Consider the following 21596-nt stretch of genomic DNA (forward strand, 5'->3'; position numbering starts at 1 on the left):
GAGCGCGGACACCGCGCGGCTCCCTCTGCATCGCTCCGGATCTCGCGGGATTTCCGGGGGAAGTCTCGCGCGATTTGGTCGGGGGGCGGCCGGGAGGGCTGAGGGGGGCTTTGCCCCGCCGCCATTTTGGTTGCTGGGTCTGTCAGTCCCCTCTGTCAGTCCGTCTGTCAGTCCGTCGGTCCCCTTTGAGTCCCCTCTGAATCCCCTTCTCCTGCTTTGGAATGGGGAAGGCAGCCAAAAAGAGGCCTAAGGCCTCCGCGCCCTCCCGGGGCAAGGGTTCGGTGGAGTCAGCCATGGCCATGGTGAGGAGCAACCCCTTCGAGGTGAAGGTCAACAGGCAGAAGTTCGACATCCTGGGCAGGAAGACCAAGAACGACGTGGGGCTGCCCGGCGTCTCGCGCTCCAAGGCCATCAAGAAGGTAAGAAAGGGTCAGAGCTGGAAAGGGAGGGCGGCAGCTGTAGGGGAAGCTGTGGAGGAGAGGCATTAGGCCTGGAGGGGAGAGGCAAATCCATCCTGTGTGGCACAAATGGTTCCTCTCCTCATCTCACCTCACCTCATGGTGCTCTGATGGTGATGGAAAGCCTGACAAAACATCCCTCCCCAGTGCACTGCACGTGGGTCATCGATGCAAGCCTTCATCACGTGTGTGGGAATGAGCCTCTTCTCAAATGTCCCTGACCTGAGCACAGCAGCACATGTGGCCAGGATGCAAATACTGGACTGCAGCACAAATAGTATTAAGTGTTCGTTATCTTGGTCACATTTAGATGCTGCAGGATGTTAAGCTTCTTGATGGTGCAGTATTATTGTAATAGTAAAAGCCTGGAAGAGGAGTAGGGCCTTACTGCAGTGGGAACTGCGTAGACATGCAAAAACTACAAGTGATTTTGAAAGGTAAAATTTTCTGTAGATTTTGTTACCACTGAAAAACTATAGTTTAAAAGTTTGTTCCTGAGATTCTCTCTGATACAGATCTGGAATCTGGATATGAAAACAAAACGGAATTTGAAGCATGAACTGAAAAGAGAAGTTCTTTTAAAAAATAATGTAGCAGAAAGAAACTATCATTTTACATGCATTGTGAGAGGTGATGCATTAAATAAAGTTTCATGAATAAAAGTAATCAATGAGAAAGGACATCAAATAACTGATCAACAAAGGTGCTTTTCCATATCCAAGGTATTAAGATATATTAATGGACTCAAGCAGCATTAAAGTTGCATGATGTATTCTGTGTAGGAAGTAAATAGAAAGTAGAACTGTCATACTGACAGCAGAAGCCAGGCTTCACTTACAGGGGTGTCTGCAAGTTTGGGATGCTCATTAGGGCTGTAGAAACCTGTTTCAGGAAACTCAGTCTTTTCCTTCACAGCAGTAGCTTGCAAGTTCATTGCACTATCAGTAGCAAAGATATCAGGTTTCGTTAACGTGTTCTAAATGAACGTGGATCTTTTTGAATACTGGCACAGCCAGTATTTACATCCTTTAGGAACTATGTAGTAATTTCAGCATGAAATTGTATTTTAGCTTCCAGCCCTCATTACTGTTTGTCTAGATTTGAGACAACTTAATAGCATTTAATGTCACATTTGAAGGTCTTTGGGTTTTAACAATGAGGTAAATCAAACGTTTGTAATGAATTAGATCACTGGCACTGAAAAGTAAGCCTGTCTTCATACTTGTGCCAGAAGTGCAGCACATACAACCTCATATAGGTCTACTAACTTGCTTTTACTTCTCTGATGCATAACCTTCCTGTGCTCAACACTAAAGCAGAGAACTAAATGTATGTACCCTCTTGTTTTTTTCATTTTTTTATATCTTAGATGACAAAACCAGAAGAGGTTCAGCTGGCACTGCAGTTTTGTTGCTTTCTTTAATATGTTATGTACACTCTTATACTAAGTTTCAGACTGAAATTAGAATTCTTCAGAAGCAAAGTTTATTTTTTTTTTATGTGACAAAAAAATTGTAAGAGTAGTTAATGACTCTGAGTATGTTGTATGAACTTCTCATCTCTTTTCATTATTCGGTTTTCACTTCTCTTTCACTGCATTCTTATCAACTAGATGATATTGCCAGGATACTGTAGAGCCTTTCTTGCCTTGGTTTTGAAAGTATTTATTCTCTTAATTTTTTAATTTAATCTCCTTTTTTTATTCTAGCGTACCCAAACGTTACTGAAAGAATATAAAGAAAAAGAAAAGACAAATGTGTTTAAAGATAAACGTTTTGGTGAATATAACACTAAAATAAGTCCAGAGGAAAAGATGATAAGACGATTCACTTTGGAAAGACAGGTAAAGTATAGCAATGGGAATTTGAAAAGAAAAAAAAAAAAGAAAAAGAAAAACACATTATGTTTGTAGGGTTGCCCTTAACAGAGGGTTTTGCAGGCTAATGCTTTCTATTTTAGAATTTATATGTTAGAAACTCTTATTAAAAAAAAAAATTGTTTGTGGGGATCCAGAATTTAGACTCGTTACGATTTGGGAACTGATTTAGAAAAAAGGCAACCACCATCAAGTACAATCTGAGATTCCACTATAACTGTTGGAGAACAGTCATTTCATTTGCTGACTAGAGGAACTCTGTAACCTGCTGTCATTCTGTAATGTGAAGTGTATGTGCAGGACCAGTATTTCCACCTCATTATACTCAATCTCCAGAGTTGAGCACTGAGTAGTGCAATATCAATGTCTACTCATGCTTTCTGTAGGTTATAGGCAGTTTCATTAGGTCAGAAATGTGATAGTGAATCGTTGATGGTAATGGTATACAGATAAAACTTAAGCTTTCTTAGGTTCTCTGAGTTACTTCATTTCTACATTAGTATAAGAGAGGCATCGAGCTCCCTCAGTTAAGGTTTAAGGTATTTGAATGAAAAGATTGATCTAGTAGTGTTCTGAAAACAGCAAAGAACTGGAATGAGAATCTCCTCAATTAGCGTTGAAAGTACTGCTTTATTCATTTGTTGCCTGAAGCTAGATATCCTTTGTTACTTAATTGGTTTGTTTTACTATCCTTAGCAAAATTATGGAAAGAAAAATATTTATAACCTTAATGAAGATGAAGAATTGACTCACTATGGCCAATCTTTGGCAGAAATTGAAAAACTGAATGATATTGTTGATAGTGATAGTGACACAGAAGAAAGAGGAACGTTGTCAGGTAAGACATGTCAGCTAACATCCCACTGCTCTATGTTTTTTTGATTGTTGTTTTTGTTGGTGGTACGTTTTCATCATTTATTCTGTACTGTCCTTCACTGAGGAAGAGTATTATGTAACCGGTTGGGAAGTTTAAGCCAGTTTTGATTACTTCTTAACCACACATGGAACAGCTGTGTGGATCTTAGCAGCGGTTGAGCCGAAACAACCTTCCTGGCAAGCTTCTTTAATCTCTGGGCTTTTCAGCATTAATATGTACCGATATTTAGAGGGTGTTGGGTAGCATCTGAAGTTTAAGTTGCTTTCTTGCATCTCTGCACCTAAATACTAGTTGAAATTTTGAAAAAACATATTCCTATCTCACACAAAATGTTTGTCAGCCTAAAGTACATGGCCAGCATCCCTGTCTTGGTATGGCTGTTCATAGGGATGGGAATAGTACATGGATGATTAAATACTTTTAATTGCTCCCATTCTCAAGTAATGGGGAGATACTGTCCCAGCAGAATCAGCACTGATGTATGGATTTGAAAAGGATTCACAATTTATTTTCTCTTCTAGCTGAGTTAACCGCTGCTCACTTTGGAGGGGGTGGAGGCCTGCTTCGTAAAAAAGCATCAAGTGGGCAGGACGATGAAGAGGAGGAAAAACCCAAATCTAGAAAGGAACTCATAGAAGAGTTGATAGCTAAATCTAAACAAGAAAAGGTGAGTTTTTAGCCTCTATACTTTTAGTATAAGTTATGCATGGTTAAGAAGGCATCGTAATCTCTGTCTTTGTGGAGTAAAATAGTGGCTTGGAAAGCAAGGTAGATAGCTGTCGAGGAAACAAGTCTGAGGTCCTTGCATAAAGCCTGTCTGCCCTTGGAGAAGTTTTAGGAAATGCATTAGATATTTACCATTCTTTTGTATCTCCAAATCTCTCCTCTTGACTTGTTTTCTTTATGCAGCCTGTGTGGCATTCAGGATAACTGTACTGCTTCTGCCACAGAGAGTTTTTTACCTTTAAAATGTTAAATATTTGAAATTATTTGCTAAAGACAGCATTTTGGCACAACAGTGCTATAAATGCTTTGTCATGTTCAGCTGAATGTAACTGATACATTTGTGATTTATTTTTCTAGCAAGTGAGGCAAAGTCAGAGAGAAAGTGCATTAGAACTCACAGAAAAGCTTGACAATGACTGGAAGGAAATCCAAACCCTTATGGCTCGCAAACCACCGAAGTCAGAAAGAAAGGACAAAGAGGTAGAAAAACCCAAGGTAAGGTTTTGGCTAGATTACTTTCTATTGTTCCAATAACTTGTGGCTTTGACTGTCCTAGTGTCTGATGTGTAAGTCCAAGTTCATCACTTCACAAAATAAAATGTTGCCTGCTGTTCACACAAAAGGAATTTACACTTCTAAGACAATGTGGTTAACTGGAAGAATGTAGGGATTTATATAATGTATCTTTTTGTAATTACGAGTTGCTTTTGTTTTATATTAAATATAAGAGAGGTTGCAGGTTGAACAACAAACACTGTTAGCTGCAGGTTATTTTTAAGACAAATACATTTTACTGAAGAATAAAAATTGTTGAGAACGTTGACTTAGTTTGAACACCTTTGCAACGTTCATTGGATAAAACACCTTTGAGTTGACAAGAAAATTTTCCTGGTTGTGACTTGGGTACCATCTTTACAAAAAAGGAATTTAAATGTTAGGCTAATGAATAAATTTGTTGTGGCCTCAAAATTTTTTCTCTCAGTGGTACATTATATTAAGAGAAATGAACTTACAAATTTAAGAATGGGAACTGTAATGTGTTGCACTGTTTTGGTTTTGTTTTTTTTTTTTCTTGTCCACATTTTATATTATATTTCATTTGTTCCCTGTCAGTAGAATTCAGTTTTCAAAAGATTGAACTCATGAACAGATCTTATATGTTAAAACTGATTGTAAATGGTGAACAGAATATACTGGATCAACAGGTCGAACTTTGATGTTTTGATTTTTGTTTTGAGATGCTTCATAATACGCTGAATACTCCAGTATGTTGGTAATGTGATATCCTAGGCAAAAAAAAAAAAAGTCATTGTACTTTTCAGCAAAGGAAAATTAGATTCCTTTGCTTCATATGAATCTCAATTTGACAATTATCAGAGGTGCAGAGTGTGAATTAGTAATGCTCTATAACATTAACATTGAATAGAAGAAAGTCATCTAGTGTCACATGGGAAGAAAAATCAGTAGAACTGAATTTTAGTATATATCACTGTATGGTTTAGTGATTTAAACATCTATCAGGAAGTCTGTATTCACAAGTCCAGTGCAATATCTGCTAGTAACTGTTCTGCCATGTACACTGCTTAAGCTTTACTGAATATCAGCATCCCTTTTTGTTTTCTTTGAGATAGACATCTGTGTAACTAATAAGATAGCAGAGACTTAGCTCATGTCTGACAGTATTTATAAAGTGAAATGTAAACTATGAATTTATTAACTTCAGTTGCTCTTTGAGAAAATGGTGTTTTGTTAATAAAAATATTTGAAATTTTTCATTTAATAAGTAATACTATTTGTACATTTTTCAGTTGTGAGTAACTTAAATGGAAGGGAATTCAGGGAGAGTTTCTGTTCAATCATTCTTTCTGTTCCTTATGTTAATACTGAGTTGAATGTTCTTGTGGCTTTCTCTGGACATGGTCTTTGCCTTATTTCATAAAGGTCTTACTTTTTAGTTGTTATGTCTGGCAGAGGGGTGGCTGCAAAGCAGAATAATAAAACTAAGATAATAAACAACTATATAAATATTTCTTTAGCCTGATGAATATGATATGATTGTTCGAGAACTTGGATTCGAGATGAAAGCAAAACCTTCAGAAAGGATGAAGACAGAAGAAGAATTGGCAAAAGAGGAGCAGGCGCGACTCCAGAAGCTCGAGGTACACCATTTATGGTTTTAGATTGTTTTGTAACCTGTCTTTTGGGAGTGACCACTTACATTCATTGCTTGACCTTAGATTGAAAGTGGCTGTACTAAAGTGCAATTCGTCAGAGGGCGAATTCAGGAAATCTCTGTTTGTGTTTTGTTTGCAATCTGATATAAAAGACAAAAAACATACAACATGACTAGTGAGGCTTATGAAATGAGTTGACATTTCTTCAATAAAAATACAGTATCACTTTGAATTGCCTATACATGTTTTAAATTATTCAGAGTTGAGATGCACTTCAGTAAGGGGAAATACCTTGTTGCACAGAAGTTGAATTACTGCACTGCCAAGTCACTTATTGCTTTATTCTGGTGTGGCAAGTCTTCCAGTGGTAGCATGTGTATAGCTTTGTTTTGCATAGGAATAGGGTTCTCTTGGGAAATACTGCATGCTGCTTCTGCCACGTGGAGCTCTGTGTCCTTCAGAAAGAGTGAATTAGTTGTTGAATGTTTCTCTCCTTTTTCTTTTGGGATACTGAAGACACATTTAATACTGTAGGCATGCGGTATCTTCATGTTACCTCAGAAAGCTCAGTAGCTAACAGCAAAACAGGAAGATCTTTTTCTTTTCTGTTCTTGTCTTGTTTGACAGACAGTCTAGCTGTCCATCAGACAAAAGGCAGAAGGCAGCCTGTAGCAGACAGAAGGCAGGTTCTGTAGGCAGAAATGCTTTTGAAAAATGGTGTTTCAGATATTGCCCATTGAATCTATTTACAAATTCAGTGTAATGTTAAAATCCTAAGACATCATTGTGTTTACTGCAAACTTGTTACACATTGGGGAAAAGAGATAAACACTGCAGAATCATAAAATGCTTTTAGAAGCTTATGTTTTCTAGTAATTGTGCATTGTCTCATAAACCAAGCAGATAAAAAATAAATAAAATGTGAGAACATAATGCTTTTGTAAACCCAATTTAAACCCATCCATGTGAGTGTTATCACTTACATTATTGGATTAGGCTATCACATCGTACTCTGCAACAAAAATAAAGTATCATCAGCTTTTGCCCAGAGTATGTCAAGTCACTGCCTTTTCTTTTCATTGGCTAGGTGGAGAATGCTAGTTAACTTTTTTTTTTCCCTCTGATTTTCTTAGCTGTAGTATTTGAGGGAGCTTCAGGAGCTTCCCTTCTTGGTGCAATGACATGATTCATCTAGATGCTCACATCTGTGTATTGTATTTCTCCTAAAACACAGGCAGATCGGCTACGTCGAATGCGTGGAATAGATGAACAAGAGACTAAAAAGAAACCCAGCCACGTGTCAGCTGATGATCTAGCTGACGGGTTTATCCTGGACAAAGATGACAGACGTTTATTGTCTTACAAGGTAAGATTTGAAATGTCAACTTTTTCAGAATTCTCAAACAAAGGTAGGAAAATTAGTTTGGAAGTGACCTCTGGAGAACTCTGGTCCAACTTCCTGCTTAAAGCAGTCAGCTATGAAATCACCAGGTTGCTCACGGCTTTACCCAGTCTTGTCTGTTAGAAGGCTTCTGGGCTGAAGAGAAGGCCTTAGCTCTTTTAGTCTTTTATTATTATTATTATTATTTTTTAATTTGCACTATATTCAGTGCAGTTTTCACAGAATCTCAGCCTGAGGATGAGTGACTTTCTCAAACAGCCCTTTCCTCTTACAAGTGAGTAGCAAGGGAATTGCTGTTGTCCTCAGATCAGAGAATGCAAATTGTGGATGTGAATTTTAATCGATAAGTAAGAAAATCAGAATGGGAACAATTATTTATCTGATACGCTATTTTAAGACATAGAAATAGTTTAAAAATGTATTTTCTAACCGAGAACGCTTCTTCTTAAGTGACGAATTTTTTTTTTATATCATCTGCTAGTGTCCTTTACTTTCCTGCTGATTGTTTTAGTCCTCAGATATTACCTCTTTATGTTTCTTTAAGCTCCTTGGAAATACCCCACTGTTCTTACACCTGTATGCACATTCTGTCCCTAAAATTCCTTCTTGACTGGCATGGCTGCTGTTTGCTGCTTGGTCAGGGTGGCCTTTAATGAAAGCTTTCCATGGTGATTCTGTTGAAGTGCTGTTACTTTATCACTGTTTTAACTGGCTCATTTTCTCTACTGGCAGGATGGAAAAATCCATATTGAAAATGAAGAGGAGGAGGAGGAGGGGGACGAGGAGGAGGGAGAAGAGGAAGGGGAAGAAGAGAAAGGTGGGAAGGAGGATAGTGAGAATGACCAAAGTGATGAAGAGTCTGCTGCTGAAGATGAGGAGGATGTTGCTGCAGACAACCACTCTGATCTTGAATCTGACCTTGAGAGTGAAGAAGAAGCTGCAGGAAATAAAGAAGAGAAGAAAGAAGAGACAACTGGAAATGAGTCACAGAATATGGAGGGACTGGATCCAAAAATGGAAGCTGCCAAAGCAGAGCTTCCTTATACATTTGCTGGTAAGCAAAGGACAGACCCGGGGATCCCTTTTGTTTTTAGGGAGTTTATAACCAGTCTCTTTCTCTCTCCTGCAGGATCTTAAATATTCCTGCTCATCTATGACGTTTTGCTTTGTAACTGTCTCCTACTATTCCAGGAGGAGTCAGTAACTCATGTTCTTAGTGATTAGCACTGATCATGCTGTGAGCAGTGGAAAACGGATTGGTTTTGTCCCAGAGCTGTTTCTGCTGCTTCTAGCAGCTGTAGAATTGACAAATACATGTTAGGGGTTAAACCAGAAAGATCTGTGCTCATTTCTGAAGGCCAGCAAGCAGTACACCCAATTCAAAATGCTAGTGTTTTGCATAAGGGCATCTTAAATAGTGTTCTGTTACCTATATTTACATGAGGAGAGGTTTCCTTCTCTAGTGTTTGGATGGGCATTTTTGTCAGAGAAAATGCTTAAAGAGGCAGGACCCTGAGATGTAATCCCTGTGATATAACACTGCAGTATTTTTAAATGGAAACACTTGAAACTTAACTCTTTTTGGGTCTGTGCCTAGGAGGAAGAAGAGAGGGATGTTCCAAGCACTACACAAAACATGCGTTAATATTAAGTACCTAATACAACTAGCTCTTGTCCGAGTATAGGTTTCTCTAACAAAATTACCCATTACAAGATTGAACAATCTTTCAAACCACTTCCCTAAATGTGTTTTTTGTGTTTTTTTTCATCAAAAGGAGATAATATACATTACACATAATATACATTACACACAGCCTTTTAAATTGCATCCACATTTTGTCTTAACCAGAAAGTGGTCACATTAAAATAACTCAAAAAATGGAACCAGTTAGGATGTATTATAGCATGTTAGCTAGACTGGAAATGGCCTTTTTTTTTTTTTTTTTTTTTTTTTTTTTGTACAATTGTTTTCCATCAGTGGCAAGTTTCTTACTTTTTTAATATCCTTTCATGCCAAAGTTAGTTGGATGTGAATTAAGCATGGAGCAAATTGTATTATGGCAAATTTATGGTTGAATGTATGCTTAAGTTTAATTCTGATGCATTGTGTGGGTGTCAGCATCATCATGCTCAGCCTAAGCAGAAAATACAGGATGAACTGAATCTTAATTGCTGGAAAATGTTTACCTTATTTTTTGAGTTATGTTCATAAGTTATTTCACATATATCTTGATAGGTTATTAGTGTTTAAAAGCTTGCTATTTAAAGACTGTATGGTATCCTTTTTTCTAAAAGTAACGCTTTCAAATTGGAAGTTTATTAGATGATAGCTTTAATTAAATATCCTAAGTTTGAGGTTTTGTCTTGTCAATTTTTGTTTTTACATTATAGTTCCCGAATCCTATGAGAAATTTAAGTCTTTATTGGCTGGAAGAACAATAGAGCAACAGCTTACTATTCTGGAAAGGATTCAGAAATGCAATCATCCAAGCCTTGCAGTGGGAAACAAAACAAAGTTGGAAGTATGTTTTTTGTTTGTTTGTTTTGTCTTGCATTTTAAGGTTTGAAATTAACTTTGAATTCCTTCGTAAGTTTTAGTAAGCATTTGGGTAGCAGTATAAACTATATATGCTCCTATGTTGTGGATAGCAGTAGAATCAAGGTACCACGTGTTTCTTTTCTGACTTTTTTATCACTGTTTTTCTGTGCTGTTAAAAAATACCTGCAATGAAAGAACACTGATAATTTGTAACATGCTGTGCTTCTTGCAGAAACTGTTGGGCTTCCTTTTCGACTATATTGGGGAGTTAGCAAACCTGGATTTACCAGACCTCAAAGCAATTGACAAGCTCATCCTGTAAGTAACAAATCCTGTTGACTTTTGCTACATTATGGTTTTAGGAGAAAAGCTGCATAGTGTAAGGCATTTTGAATGTAGTTTGTTTCAAACAATTCTCTTGGGATTGTAGGCAACTGGTGATTCTCTGGCTTTTTAGTGTTTTGACTCTGCTTCACCTATTCTTTGAGCTATTAATTGTACCAAGACATTTTCAAATTCTCGGAGTGTAATTTTCCATCTGTAAAATGCTTTTCATGGTTCGTGAGTAAATGATATACCATGTGTGCATGCAAACTTCTGTATATGAAGTTATTTATACTGCTGATCAAGGTGCTGACAGTGTGCTGTTGCCTGTGCAACTTTACATGGGTTTCCATTCTGTAATTCACTCAGGTTTGGAACAAGATGAAAATGGAAAAAAAGAGTGTTATAGCAAGCCCATATAAATGTTCCAAAGAAACAATTTGCAGGAATTAGTCAATTTGGCATTGTAGTCTTCAAACATGTAATGGACAAAGAGAGTCAAATTTGTCTCAGAGGAATACAGCAAACCATGATGGTCAATGGATACAAGCTGCAACAAGGGAAATTCCAATTAGATGGAAGGAAAAATTCTTCACAACGAGGGTGTTGGACATCAGAACAGGTTTCCAAGAGAGGCTGTAGAATCTCCACCCTTGAAGGTTCACAAAACTAAACAAAACTGCAAGCAACCTGAGGCAGCTTTGAAGTTAGCAATACTTGGAGCAGGGAATTGCTCAAGATGATCTCCAAAGTTCCCTTCCACCTAAAACTAGTCTGTTATTCCTAGCTAAACTTTGCAGGCTAGACAACTTCCTTTCAATTAATTATTTGTATGTAGCATGAAATAAAAAAAAAGTATATTGAAGAATAAATAGTTTTTAAAAATCTGCTATTGGCAGCTTTAGCATGCATTGCTCTGTTGCATTCATCTGTAAGAGCATTAACCTGCTGATAGTCACACATGCTGCACCTTTGTAAAAGTGTCTAAACACATTTTGTTTGCTTTAAAGAACTGGGATTTATATCTCTACAAACAATATCTCTACAAACATTTAAAAAAAATACTGAAAAGCAGATACAGGCTCCTGCCTGCACTTCCCTGTAGGCAGTATCCACGGGCCAGCAACTGGCCTAACTGTGGGTATTTTTTTCTCGTTTTAAGTAATAATTTGGTTAACTACATTGATGCCTTTCTAAGTGCTTAACATTGCCTGAGAGTATTTTAAGTAGAGAGCTGCCAGGTATTATGTGCCAGTTTACCTTTGTACAGTAGAATGAAGAGTTAGGTGATTCAGAAAGATATGCTTCGATCGTATCAAATGATTTGAGTGTGTATTTTGAAGTTTTTAATTTTTTAAATTATTTTTTTAAGGTTTAGAAACCACCAAATCAGAGATCATCTTGTAAGGCCCAATAAAAAATATATCTGTAAACCAAAAGTATTACAATAGTAATCTATACAGGGTGGCTGTTTCTCTAAAAATAATTTGCTTTGGGGAGTTTGTTATGTTAGAGAAGGAACACAAGAAATCTTCCTACAGGTGCTTAAAATCACTTTTTTGGTTAAGATCAGTGGTGTAACTTGATCATGACTTAGATTTCTTGTTAATAGGCCATTGTACAATCTCTGCCAGATGTTTCCTGAGGCAGCCAGTGGCAGTATGAAGTTTGTCCTTCGAGACGCTGCACATGACATGGAGGAAGCAATTGAAGTCAAAGGCCGTGCAACATTTCCAGGTTTAGACATGGTAACAAACACCTGCTGCTAAGCAAATCTCTTGCTCTTTACATGAGTACAGAAATGCTAATAAATGCCAGATGATAGGAAATGCAATTCTGTATTTCAAAGCGTATAAGTTCATCTATGTCTTTCTAGGTTTCTTACATTTTAAATTGCCTCTCTGCAGATAACAAAACATTCTACAGAGTGGAAGTGGGACTTAGCAATATTAATAAAGGGAAAAGATCTTAAAATTGCTGCTCCAGTTTACGTAGCAGAACATTCTTTGTTTTCTTGATGGCATTTCAATGGGTATTTCTAGAAAAAAGTGTTGTCAGTTAAGTCATCATTTCTTTAATTATGTTAAGTGCAAATATTTAAAAAGTATTCCATAAAAGTTCACTGTCTCCAAGGATAACAGGGATAAAAATAACAGGGATAATGTTTGGATATAAAAATACAACGTATTTTTCAAAATATAAAAATACTGTATCAATATGAGTGATGCTAAATTAATGACTCAACATGAAAGGACTGACCTTTCCATCTTGTATTAGTAATATTTCAAAATTTCAGTGCCCATGCTAAATTTGAACACACTCCTAGGTAAATGGAGTTTCTAGATAAATGGCTGTTAGGGAATTGACAGGTGGAGTATATGGAAAATGAGTATTTGATTATTATAATAAAATGTTTCAAAGAGCCACCATAAGTTAGTAATCCTAAGGAAACTACTTGTTTTTGTTTCATCAAGCTGGGACAGAAATGCTGCCTAATGGAATCTGTAGGGTATTGAAAGAAAATAGACTGAAGGATTTACTTAGCTGACTTGGTTCTTACAGCTTGGACAACATTTATATTGAGTTCTTTTTTGAAGAGTCTCTATTCAGGATGTTTTACATTTTGCAGGAAACGTGTTGTAGAGAGCTTGTAATTTTTTATTTTGTCACTGTCACCCTTCAGACACCAGTGGCACTGTTGAGTTTCATTCCATTCAGTGGACTTTTTGAGGTTTCAAGCCATCTTTGTGTTTTAGGGTAGAATTACATCACTGTCCTGTTGCCAAAGTACTTGTTTGAATGAAGGTTCCTTAGACCAGTTGGCGTTGGTAGGCTTTACACATGCCTACAGTTAATCTAATTTGATCAGGGGTGCTTAGTGACTAAACAGTTCAGGAGAATATTTATTTACAACAAAAACTTCATAGAGGAAAACAGCTGAAACAGTAGAACTTGACTTGTGTCTAGCTTACTGTGTAAATGTCCACTTAGGTCTGTTTATAGAATTACCTTGCAGCTGATGTTTAAGGTTCTTATAGTCATGACAGGAGGTCACTCAGCTCTCTGACATTCCCTTCAGTAAGAGTGTACATAATTGCTGGCTAATTCTCTTGTACTTGTTACCTGCTAGTGCCTGAGGATCCTGGTTACTTAATTGTCTGTGCTGAGGACCTGTTGAAATTTGTCACAGGTCCTCTGTGGCCACTTGTTCATTTCTTTATGTGATATGAGATTGTGTGGTTGTGGGGAGCAGAACTTTATCACATCTCCTCATGGAATAAATGGTCAGTGTGGTGGGCATAGTTCTTGGTTGCTCCTCCAGCTGCCTCATTGAACTAATGCAGTGTTAGACATATAATGGATAGTCCATTTTCTCATGAAACTTAAACAGTCATCTCAGTAAATAGGTTGTGTATCATATCAGGTATCTCAATGATTTATATCCTAATGTTTTTAGACTACTACATGACAGTTACTCATACATCACAGTTAGATACGTGTAAAATCAGTTGGGAATTACGTCTTACTATATTTTGCCTTTTTACTCTCTTTTATATGCTGTCAGCTTATTTATTTGAAAATTACATCTCTGCTGTTTCCAACATCTGACTTCTGGCATCCAGTTGTAACTCCTGCTTTTATATACATGAGTCAGCTGCTTACTAAGGTATGTCTATGATGTTGTATCTTGGCATATTCTTCCTTGTTTCTTCCTAGGACCCCAACTATAAGTTATAACTAACTGGAACTGTTATGAATAGGCAGCTTTGTGTTGGGTATAGTCACAGATTATAACTGGAAGAAAAAGTGAAGAGAAAAAAACAGTACAGCCCAACACAAAATTCTGTCTGATAATTTTTCGAGTTGTAGAAGAATTCCGTATATGATGAACTACATAGGACTAATGGAACAGACTTAATAAAATATAAAAGCATTCATGTGATTTCTCTTCTGTATATTGCGCTTGGTCCTACTTAAGAAAGATCTTTAATTAAAAATTGTCAGTGTTTGTTTTCTTTAAAATCCTATCTAGCACAATGCATTGCATTGCAGTTAAAATGTGTCCTAATTTTTCTATCCAAACGTCCTGTTTATATGCTTTGAAAGTCTTGAGTTAGTTCTGTTACTGTCGCAGAACCAAGTTGCTTTCAGCCAGATGTTTCTTTTTTTCACTTCTGAAATGGATATGGGGTGTTGGAGGGCAAAAAGTAGGACTGACATGTATGAACAGGTCAGATGGCAGAAACAAATAAGTAAAAAGAACTTATTGTTTGTGATTTAGCACCTTCTAGTGGCTAAACCTCTTCTGACAGACTTTCTGCTCATTTCTGCATATACTTTTTAGTGTGTGCAAGCGAAAACCAGTATGTTTTCGTTTAAGTCCAAAGGGTATCATTTTACAGATCTTAAATGTGTACAATTTATTAAATATCCCTACTTTGGGGGGGATGCCATGTTTGTGGTGGATAGACATTTACTAAGTAATGTGATGTGCTTTTTTCTTCTTTTCTTTTTTATAGTGTCGCATCACAACGCTGCAAGATGTTATTAAAGGTTTATTTATATGCTGTTTGTTCCTGGAATACATCTCTCTCTCCAGAAGATTTGTACCAGAACTCATCAATTTTCTTGTTGGAGTACTTCACATATCACTCCCCAGAAAGCAAGCCAAGGGTGAGCTTGTTTAGAATAAATGAGTAATTATTTTTTTATATTAGGGTTTTTCTTTTAAATAATTATCTTTCACACTGAGTTTAGTATTTTGAAAAAAAGACCAAAATCATTTGCTAGGTTGGCCATGCACAATTTTGATTCTCAGACATCTTGTTATGAATGAGATTCTCTAACGTTGGCAGGAAAGAAAGAACTGAAGTTAGTCAGAGAAATAAAGCAGCATTGCCCACCATGCAGTATTTTGACAATATTGTTGTTCTAAGTAGTCCATGTGATTGGACTGCACTCTAATATTTGCAGTTCCAATGGGATTCTCATTGAATACCCTGCAAATAGCCTCCTTTATCTACTACTAGCCATATCACCCAGATAAGTGAGTGAAATGTAACACAGAGTTGGTATTTTTCCTTTTTATGTGTTTGACAAGGATTTGTTGTAGTTTAATAGAAGGCAGCTGTTCCCCCCAAGCAGAGGATTAGGCTGTGCTGTAACATAACTGCAAACTTAGCAGTCTGTGTAGACAACAGCAAGAATGAGACTGCCTTTTCAATGGGATCCGTATGCTAGCAAATGATTTTTAATTGCCAGTCTTTGCCTTTCTATGATTTTTTTTTTTCTATTATTTTTTGGGGGGGACTCATTTCAAGCTTTAGAGTTACTCTAGATCTGAGGCTTCTTACCAAAAAGGTTAGTGACAAAAATTCACTTAGAAGAGCTTTGTCAGATCACAGTAACTAATTCATGTGCTAGTATCCCTGGGTCACTCGGAGTGTCAGCATGCACAAGGAGACTGCAGGCAGGATATTCTCAAGTGAAAAATGCAATGATTTTTTGGCAAATCCTCACAGAAGACATCTGGGATGTAATGAACTACAGGCTAAATATTACTGTGCTCATCACCTGAAGTCCTTGTGCTTAGGGTAGTCATCTGTTAGGTGAGGAAGGTTCAGCTTCTGTTGCTGCAGCATTCCAGTATGTCTTCAGTGGTACTAACCTGTCTTGCAGCTCCTTTTTTTTCTGCTTTAGGATTTTCATGCCTTTCCATGCTGACAGTCTTTTCTTCTTGTGAATTCTTGAGCTACTAACAATCCCTTTCTCAACAAGCTTAGTGCTGCAGTTTCACCTTTATTATCTTGTGTGGCTGTACCCTGCAGACTCACCCAGCTCCTTCTCACAGCTTAGCAGTTTCCTCTGAAGTGTGAGCCAAAGTTACACAGCTGGGTTGCATCAGAGCTAAAGCCCTGGATTCTCAGAACACCGACAGCTGAACTCTTAGAAAGAGGTGGGAAGAGGTTACAGAGTGGGTGAATTACACAGCACTTAAAGTATTTTATCCTTTGTTTGCTCTCTTAGGAATATATGCGCTATAAATGTTTTGGGTACAGTTAAAACACAGCATTTTCTAAGATGAACTACTTCAAAATATTTAGGGGTGATTGATGATGTAAATTTTAACTTTTTTTTTTAGCTTTGTATTTCTGCTAATGTTTTTGCACTACTTAAATTTGCATGGTGTTGGTTTCTGTTAGCAGTGCTAACAGAAGCACAATAAGAAAGCTCAATAAGATATGCTAGGGAGGCACAGCATTCTTTTTCTGAGAGTTTTTCAATCAATATTGATGTTCTGAAGTTACTAAATATCCAGTCATGTTTTTAAGTATCTGTGGTGGAACTATTGCTGATAAACATGATGCTTTTGCTGTCAACAGAGACTATTTTAAAATGAGCTGACAGCTAGTTCTCTGGAATGCTGATATGCTGTCAAACCAACAAAAATCTTTGGGTTCAATTTTGACAATAAGTAACATTAGCAAATAGAACTCTTTCCGATTTAATTTTGCAAGTTTGGCCATTTCTCACGTGGAGAAACGATAGAGAATACAACTTCATGAAAGACTGAAGTACAGGTTTTGATCTGGTTTAGACTTTAAAAAAGAAAGTAGAAAAGCTGAAAGGGGAGGGAGTGGGAAAGGATTGTCTTTGTCGATAGCCTCAGCTAATGGAATTGTTAATGAAAGATGCTGTGCTCTCACAAGTAAAGCAGATAATAATAAAGTTTTGAAATAAGTTCAGCTGTAAGCTTGCCAGACTTAAGGAAAAAAAATCCAGCACAGGGACTGCAAATTATTCTTTACCCTAGACATGAAACTCCACAAATGTTTCTTTCACATTGGTCTGCAAGTACCATTTGCACAGATCAGCTTATTCAACACAATGATTCTCAAGCCTTCTGTATTGCCAGCCCCGGTGTGTATTCTGCATTTACTTCGCATCTTAAAACCTCTTAGTGGGAGAGAACTTTGCAGCATGCATCTGAGGGCCCTTGTCACTGTGAGAGGTCACTGGAGAGGCTCAGTGTGGTGCAGTAACTGGGAGCTTTCCCTGCTCGTGCTCACTCTGCTGCTTGCCCACTTTCCGGTCAGAGCCTTCCACTCATAACTCCAATGGAAAGTCCTGTTCTTTGCCTTTTCCTCTTAAGCATATCCAATGCTTCTCTCACTGGCAGTTCAACAGTCCATCCTGTTGCCCACAGGGCAGGCATCTTCTTTAGTCTTCTCTCTCCCTGTACGTACTTAGGATTGTGCCTGTGGTCCATTATTTTAGAAGATCCTTTTACTGATAAAGGTGTTTTTTGTTTGTTTGTTTTGTTTAAAGGCAGTATGATTAAAAACTTCTTTAGACGTAATTCTGAGAACTGATTTGTTTATGATTATTATTCTTGTTTTGTAGGCTATACTGTAGTGCATCCATTCACACCACTGGGAAAAAATTTAGAACTGCTTTTGGTGTGTGATAAGAAGGATTTGGAAAGCTGGCAGAAGCAAAATTTGCCATTGAGTATTGTGACTAGATTAAAGGAAGCCAGCAGAACAGAAGTGAATCATATCAGGTATGTAAGAGTAAGAGCAGTGAGATGTTCTACTTTATTTTTATGCATAGGAAATATTAATCTTCTGTCAGAACATTACACAGAGCGTTTGTTGGAGTGCTCAGCCCTTCCATTCCTTTTCTGTATAGCTGTGGATTGATGAAATGATGCAGAAACAGAGGACATGCTCAGAACTTTGAACTGTCATACTCTTCTGAAGCAAATACTGTATTTACATTCAAATACCATGTTAGAAAAGACGCTGAAGTAATCAAATCCTAAAGTCAGAAAAGACTACAATTAAATATGTTCATTAAGCATGTCTGACTTTTTTTTTTTACCTTGTGCATCTGTTACACCATAATTTATTTCAGGGATGAGTAAGGATTTTGTTACAAAATTTAATAATAAAAATTACTAATTCTGTTTTGAAGTGTGACACTTCTAGAACTAGTATAAAAACCTATTACTCAAGCAGCAGACACAGCATTGGCTTGTGCTCTGTGAGCTGACATAAAGATTTGTTGCTAATGGATTTCTTGGGTATTTGCTTGCAATAAAAGTGAAATTGTAGTCTGAATTGACAACCAGGAACAGCCTTGTAACTGGCTGTGTTAGGCAGTCCTAATAATAGACACTGCTTATGCTGCCAAATTTAATTAATATAATTAATTTTATTCAAAAACCCAGTACAGTTTTTGCAAGTGAAATTTTTGTATTCTTTTGTACATCAACAGGTTATCGTGTCTAGCCCTGTGTTTTGATCTCATTAAAAGATGTGCAGTTCTGTATGAGTCCATACCATCATTCCATGAAATAATGCATCCTGTCAAAATACTTCTTACACAACATATGCCAGTGAATGAATATCCTGAAAAAATGCAGGTATGTGTTCCTTAACAATAAAATTCTTAAGCAGAATTGACTTAAGCAGAATAGCAGAAATGTCCCGTCCTCAAAGAGGCATCACAACATGACCTTGGAGAATAAGATTTTGTAATACAGGTGATGCAAAATGGCCTATTTTTTTGCCATCAAAATAAAATTAACAGTCAACCTTAGAATGACTCTGAAAGGCAGGCTCTTGAATTTAGCTTGCTTTAGTCTTGCTTATTCCTCTGTTAGGTGAAACTGTTTGCAGACCTTTCTTATTGTCCATGTTACCATCTAACTAGAATTCCTAAAGTGTTTAAAATTATCCAGCCTAGAAGGGTTGCAGCATTTCAGTGTTAGCGGTCTCCTAAAGAAAATAATGATTTCACTCAGAAGAAGAACATGTGGGGAGGACATTACTTCTGATTAAATTTACCATAGGTTGTGAATTATGGTGTCTCTGAAACACTTCTAAAGTTGTAATTTGATTTGCATTTCCAGGAATGGTATCACAGTGCTCTGAAAGAGCTGGAGAGCAAAGTAAAGCTCTATACTCCACTGATCTGTGAGAAAAAGAAGCCAGTGCCATTGAAACAGTATACGCCTAAGATTGTGAAAGTGTAAGTAAAGCAATGCTTAGTGCAAAAGAAAAAGTGTATGTAAACATTGAGATTTTCAGTAGACTAAACAGATTTGGAAAACAGGACATAAACCAGCTAACTGTTTCTTTGTTGCATTTTATGCGCAAACTGAAAAGGACCAGCTACTTGGGTGGTAGGAAGGGAAAGAAGAAGGAAGGAGGAATTGTAAGAAAGAGAGCAAAGATTATCTTGAGGGAAAAAATAGCACTGGAAATCAGCTCTTGCCCATATAATCAGTTAAAAATTAATAAATTTCCAGTTGAGAAGGGGTTGTTGTTATCTGATATTTTACCATGTGCTCTGTAAAAGCACATCTCAAGAACAACAGTGAGTTGTTCGTAAAAATCATACTGAAATATATAAAGGTAAAGATGGGTGGTGAAATTTTGAGGGTTTTATCACTGGTGCAGTAGATCAGGCAGAATATTCCTGTGCTCTGTATCACGGAATATAACAAATAGTGTGTCAGATTAAGCATTCCTTTAGGCCTACTTGATTGCCCTGTTCCTCATTCCCAAGCAATTTTCTACCTTTCAACAGTAGCAATGACAAAAAACATGCAGCTTTTTTCTTTTTATAGACCTCACAGTGATCATGTGCATTTTTATATTCTGGTTTGGAATTAAATAACGCTAATTTCCTTTTGTAGATAATAGAACTGTGTTCTGATTCAGGAAGTCTGCCGTATATTGGCTGCTGACTCATTTAAGCCTGTTTGTTATCTACAAGGGCATAACTGCGTCTTATTATACTAATTTAAGAGGACAGCCTTCCTCTGCCATACACATTTATCACCAAGTTAACTGATGAAACCATTTCTTCAGAATTCATCTGTAGAGGAAGTCTGCAAAAACTTAAGATACATTGGGAGATTCCATCTTTCTTCAGACATCTTTTATTTATCTGCTTTAGTTTTTTCATTTTTTCTTTAACAAAATGCAGGCTACGTATGGGGGGATTGAAGCGTATCTGCTTTCTGGAAAATGTTATCTGCTTGTCATCTGCATGATGATGACATGCGGTTAGAAAGTCTGGTGAGCATTTTTCCAGTATGTTCACTTGGGCAGCTTCTTATTTTGCAAGTTGATTACATAATATGCAGGAATAAAAATACAGTTAGTGTTCGGACAAAAATTCACTCCTTATATACATAAAGTCCTTTTTGGTAAGGTGTTCTGTGCTCACTTATACACATTTTCATTTCAGTTTAGAGTTTGGAAGAAAGCAGGGATGCACAAAGAAGGAGCAAGAAAGAAAGCGGTTGATTCACAAGCATAAACGTGAATTTAAGGGAGCTGTTCGTGAGATTCGGAAGGATAACCAGTTTCTGGCTAGAATGCAACTTTCAGAAATCATGGAGAGGTAATGTAGCCTTTTCTTCAGCACCAGTTTGAGTTGTTCTACTGTCCATTTCTTTGCTGTGTGACGAGACTGACACGAACGATCAACAATACAAAGCTTACTTATTTAAATAAATAAAAGTTGGCAATTTAGGGAAAATGGGTATTTTTGTTAGAGATTGTATTAACTTTCAACTTTGCAGTTTCATTTCTCTAGTTAAGAACATGCAAAAAGTTGTCATTTAAAGTGTATGTCAATGAAATTTAACATTTGTGGGGTTTTTTATAAATTAATGATTACAATCTATATGTACTTACTTACTTTCCCTAATATAATCTCCCTGAAATTTTTAACATGTTCATTGTTTGCTTTACAGAGATTCAGCCAGAAAGAGAAAAGTGAAAGAGCTTCTTAGTAGCCTTGCTACACAGGAGGGTGAATGGAAAGCAATGAAAAGGAAAAAAATGAAGAATTAATTTGGACTATCTACGGACAGAAAGTTTGTTTTTACTGACATATAAAATAACCCAATTCTATGGCTTTTGCACAGATTTTAATTGCATTTATTGGATGTATTCCTTTCAAGGAAAACAACATCGTCAGATCTGTCTGAAAAAGTGAACCTGCTCATTGGATAAATCCACAGGTTTTCGTAAGAAAAAAATAAAACAACGTTTTTGTATGGTATGCTTCTGTTTATTTTAGCAACAGAATATTTGGGTAAGTAATTAGAATTCTCAAGAGTGTGTAAGCAAGCTTTAGACTATTTTGAACAAAAAAAAAGTGTAAAACTCCTTTGGTATTTCTTTAATATAATAATAA

At 36.9% G+C, this 21596-nt stretch overlaps 1 protein-coding gene across 1 annotated transcript; it reads left to right on the top strand.

Annotated features, from left to right (window-relative positions):
* The first annotated feature begins 50 nt into the window (after window positions 1-50).
* NOP14 (NOP14 nucleolar protein) lies at window positions 51-21456 on the top strand. Its single transcript, XM_032187111.1, has 18 exons — window positions 51-419; window positions 2167-2301; window positions 3031-3172; window positions 3733-3878; window positions 4295-4432; window positions 5974-6096; window positions 7346-7477; window positions 8246-8567; window positions 9905-10035; window positions 10285-10370; window positions 11989-12124; window positions 13942-14043; window positions 14897-15050; window positions 17781-17940; window positions 18657-18804; window positions 19294-19412; window positions 20640-20795; window positions 21151-21456. Exons 1-18 carry the CDS (start codon window positions 222-224, stop codon window positions 21248-21250), a joined length of 2628 nt encoding a protein of 875 aa, XP_032043002.1. The 5' UTR covers window positions 51-221; the 3' UTR covers window positions 21251-21456.
* The last annotated feature ends 140 nt before the right edge of the window (window positions 21457-21596 follow it).

The sequence above is a fragment of the Aythya fuligula genome, chromosome 4 (genome assembly GCF_009819795.1).
Source record: "Aythya fuligula isolate bAytFul2 chromosome 4, bAytFul2.pri, whole genome shotgun sequence".
Classification (NCBI taxonomy): domain Eukaryota; kingdom Metazoa; phylum Chordata; class Aves; order Anseriformes; family Anatidae; genus Aythya; species Aythya fuligula.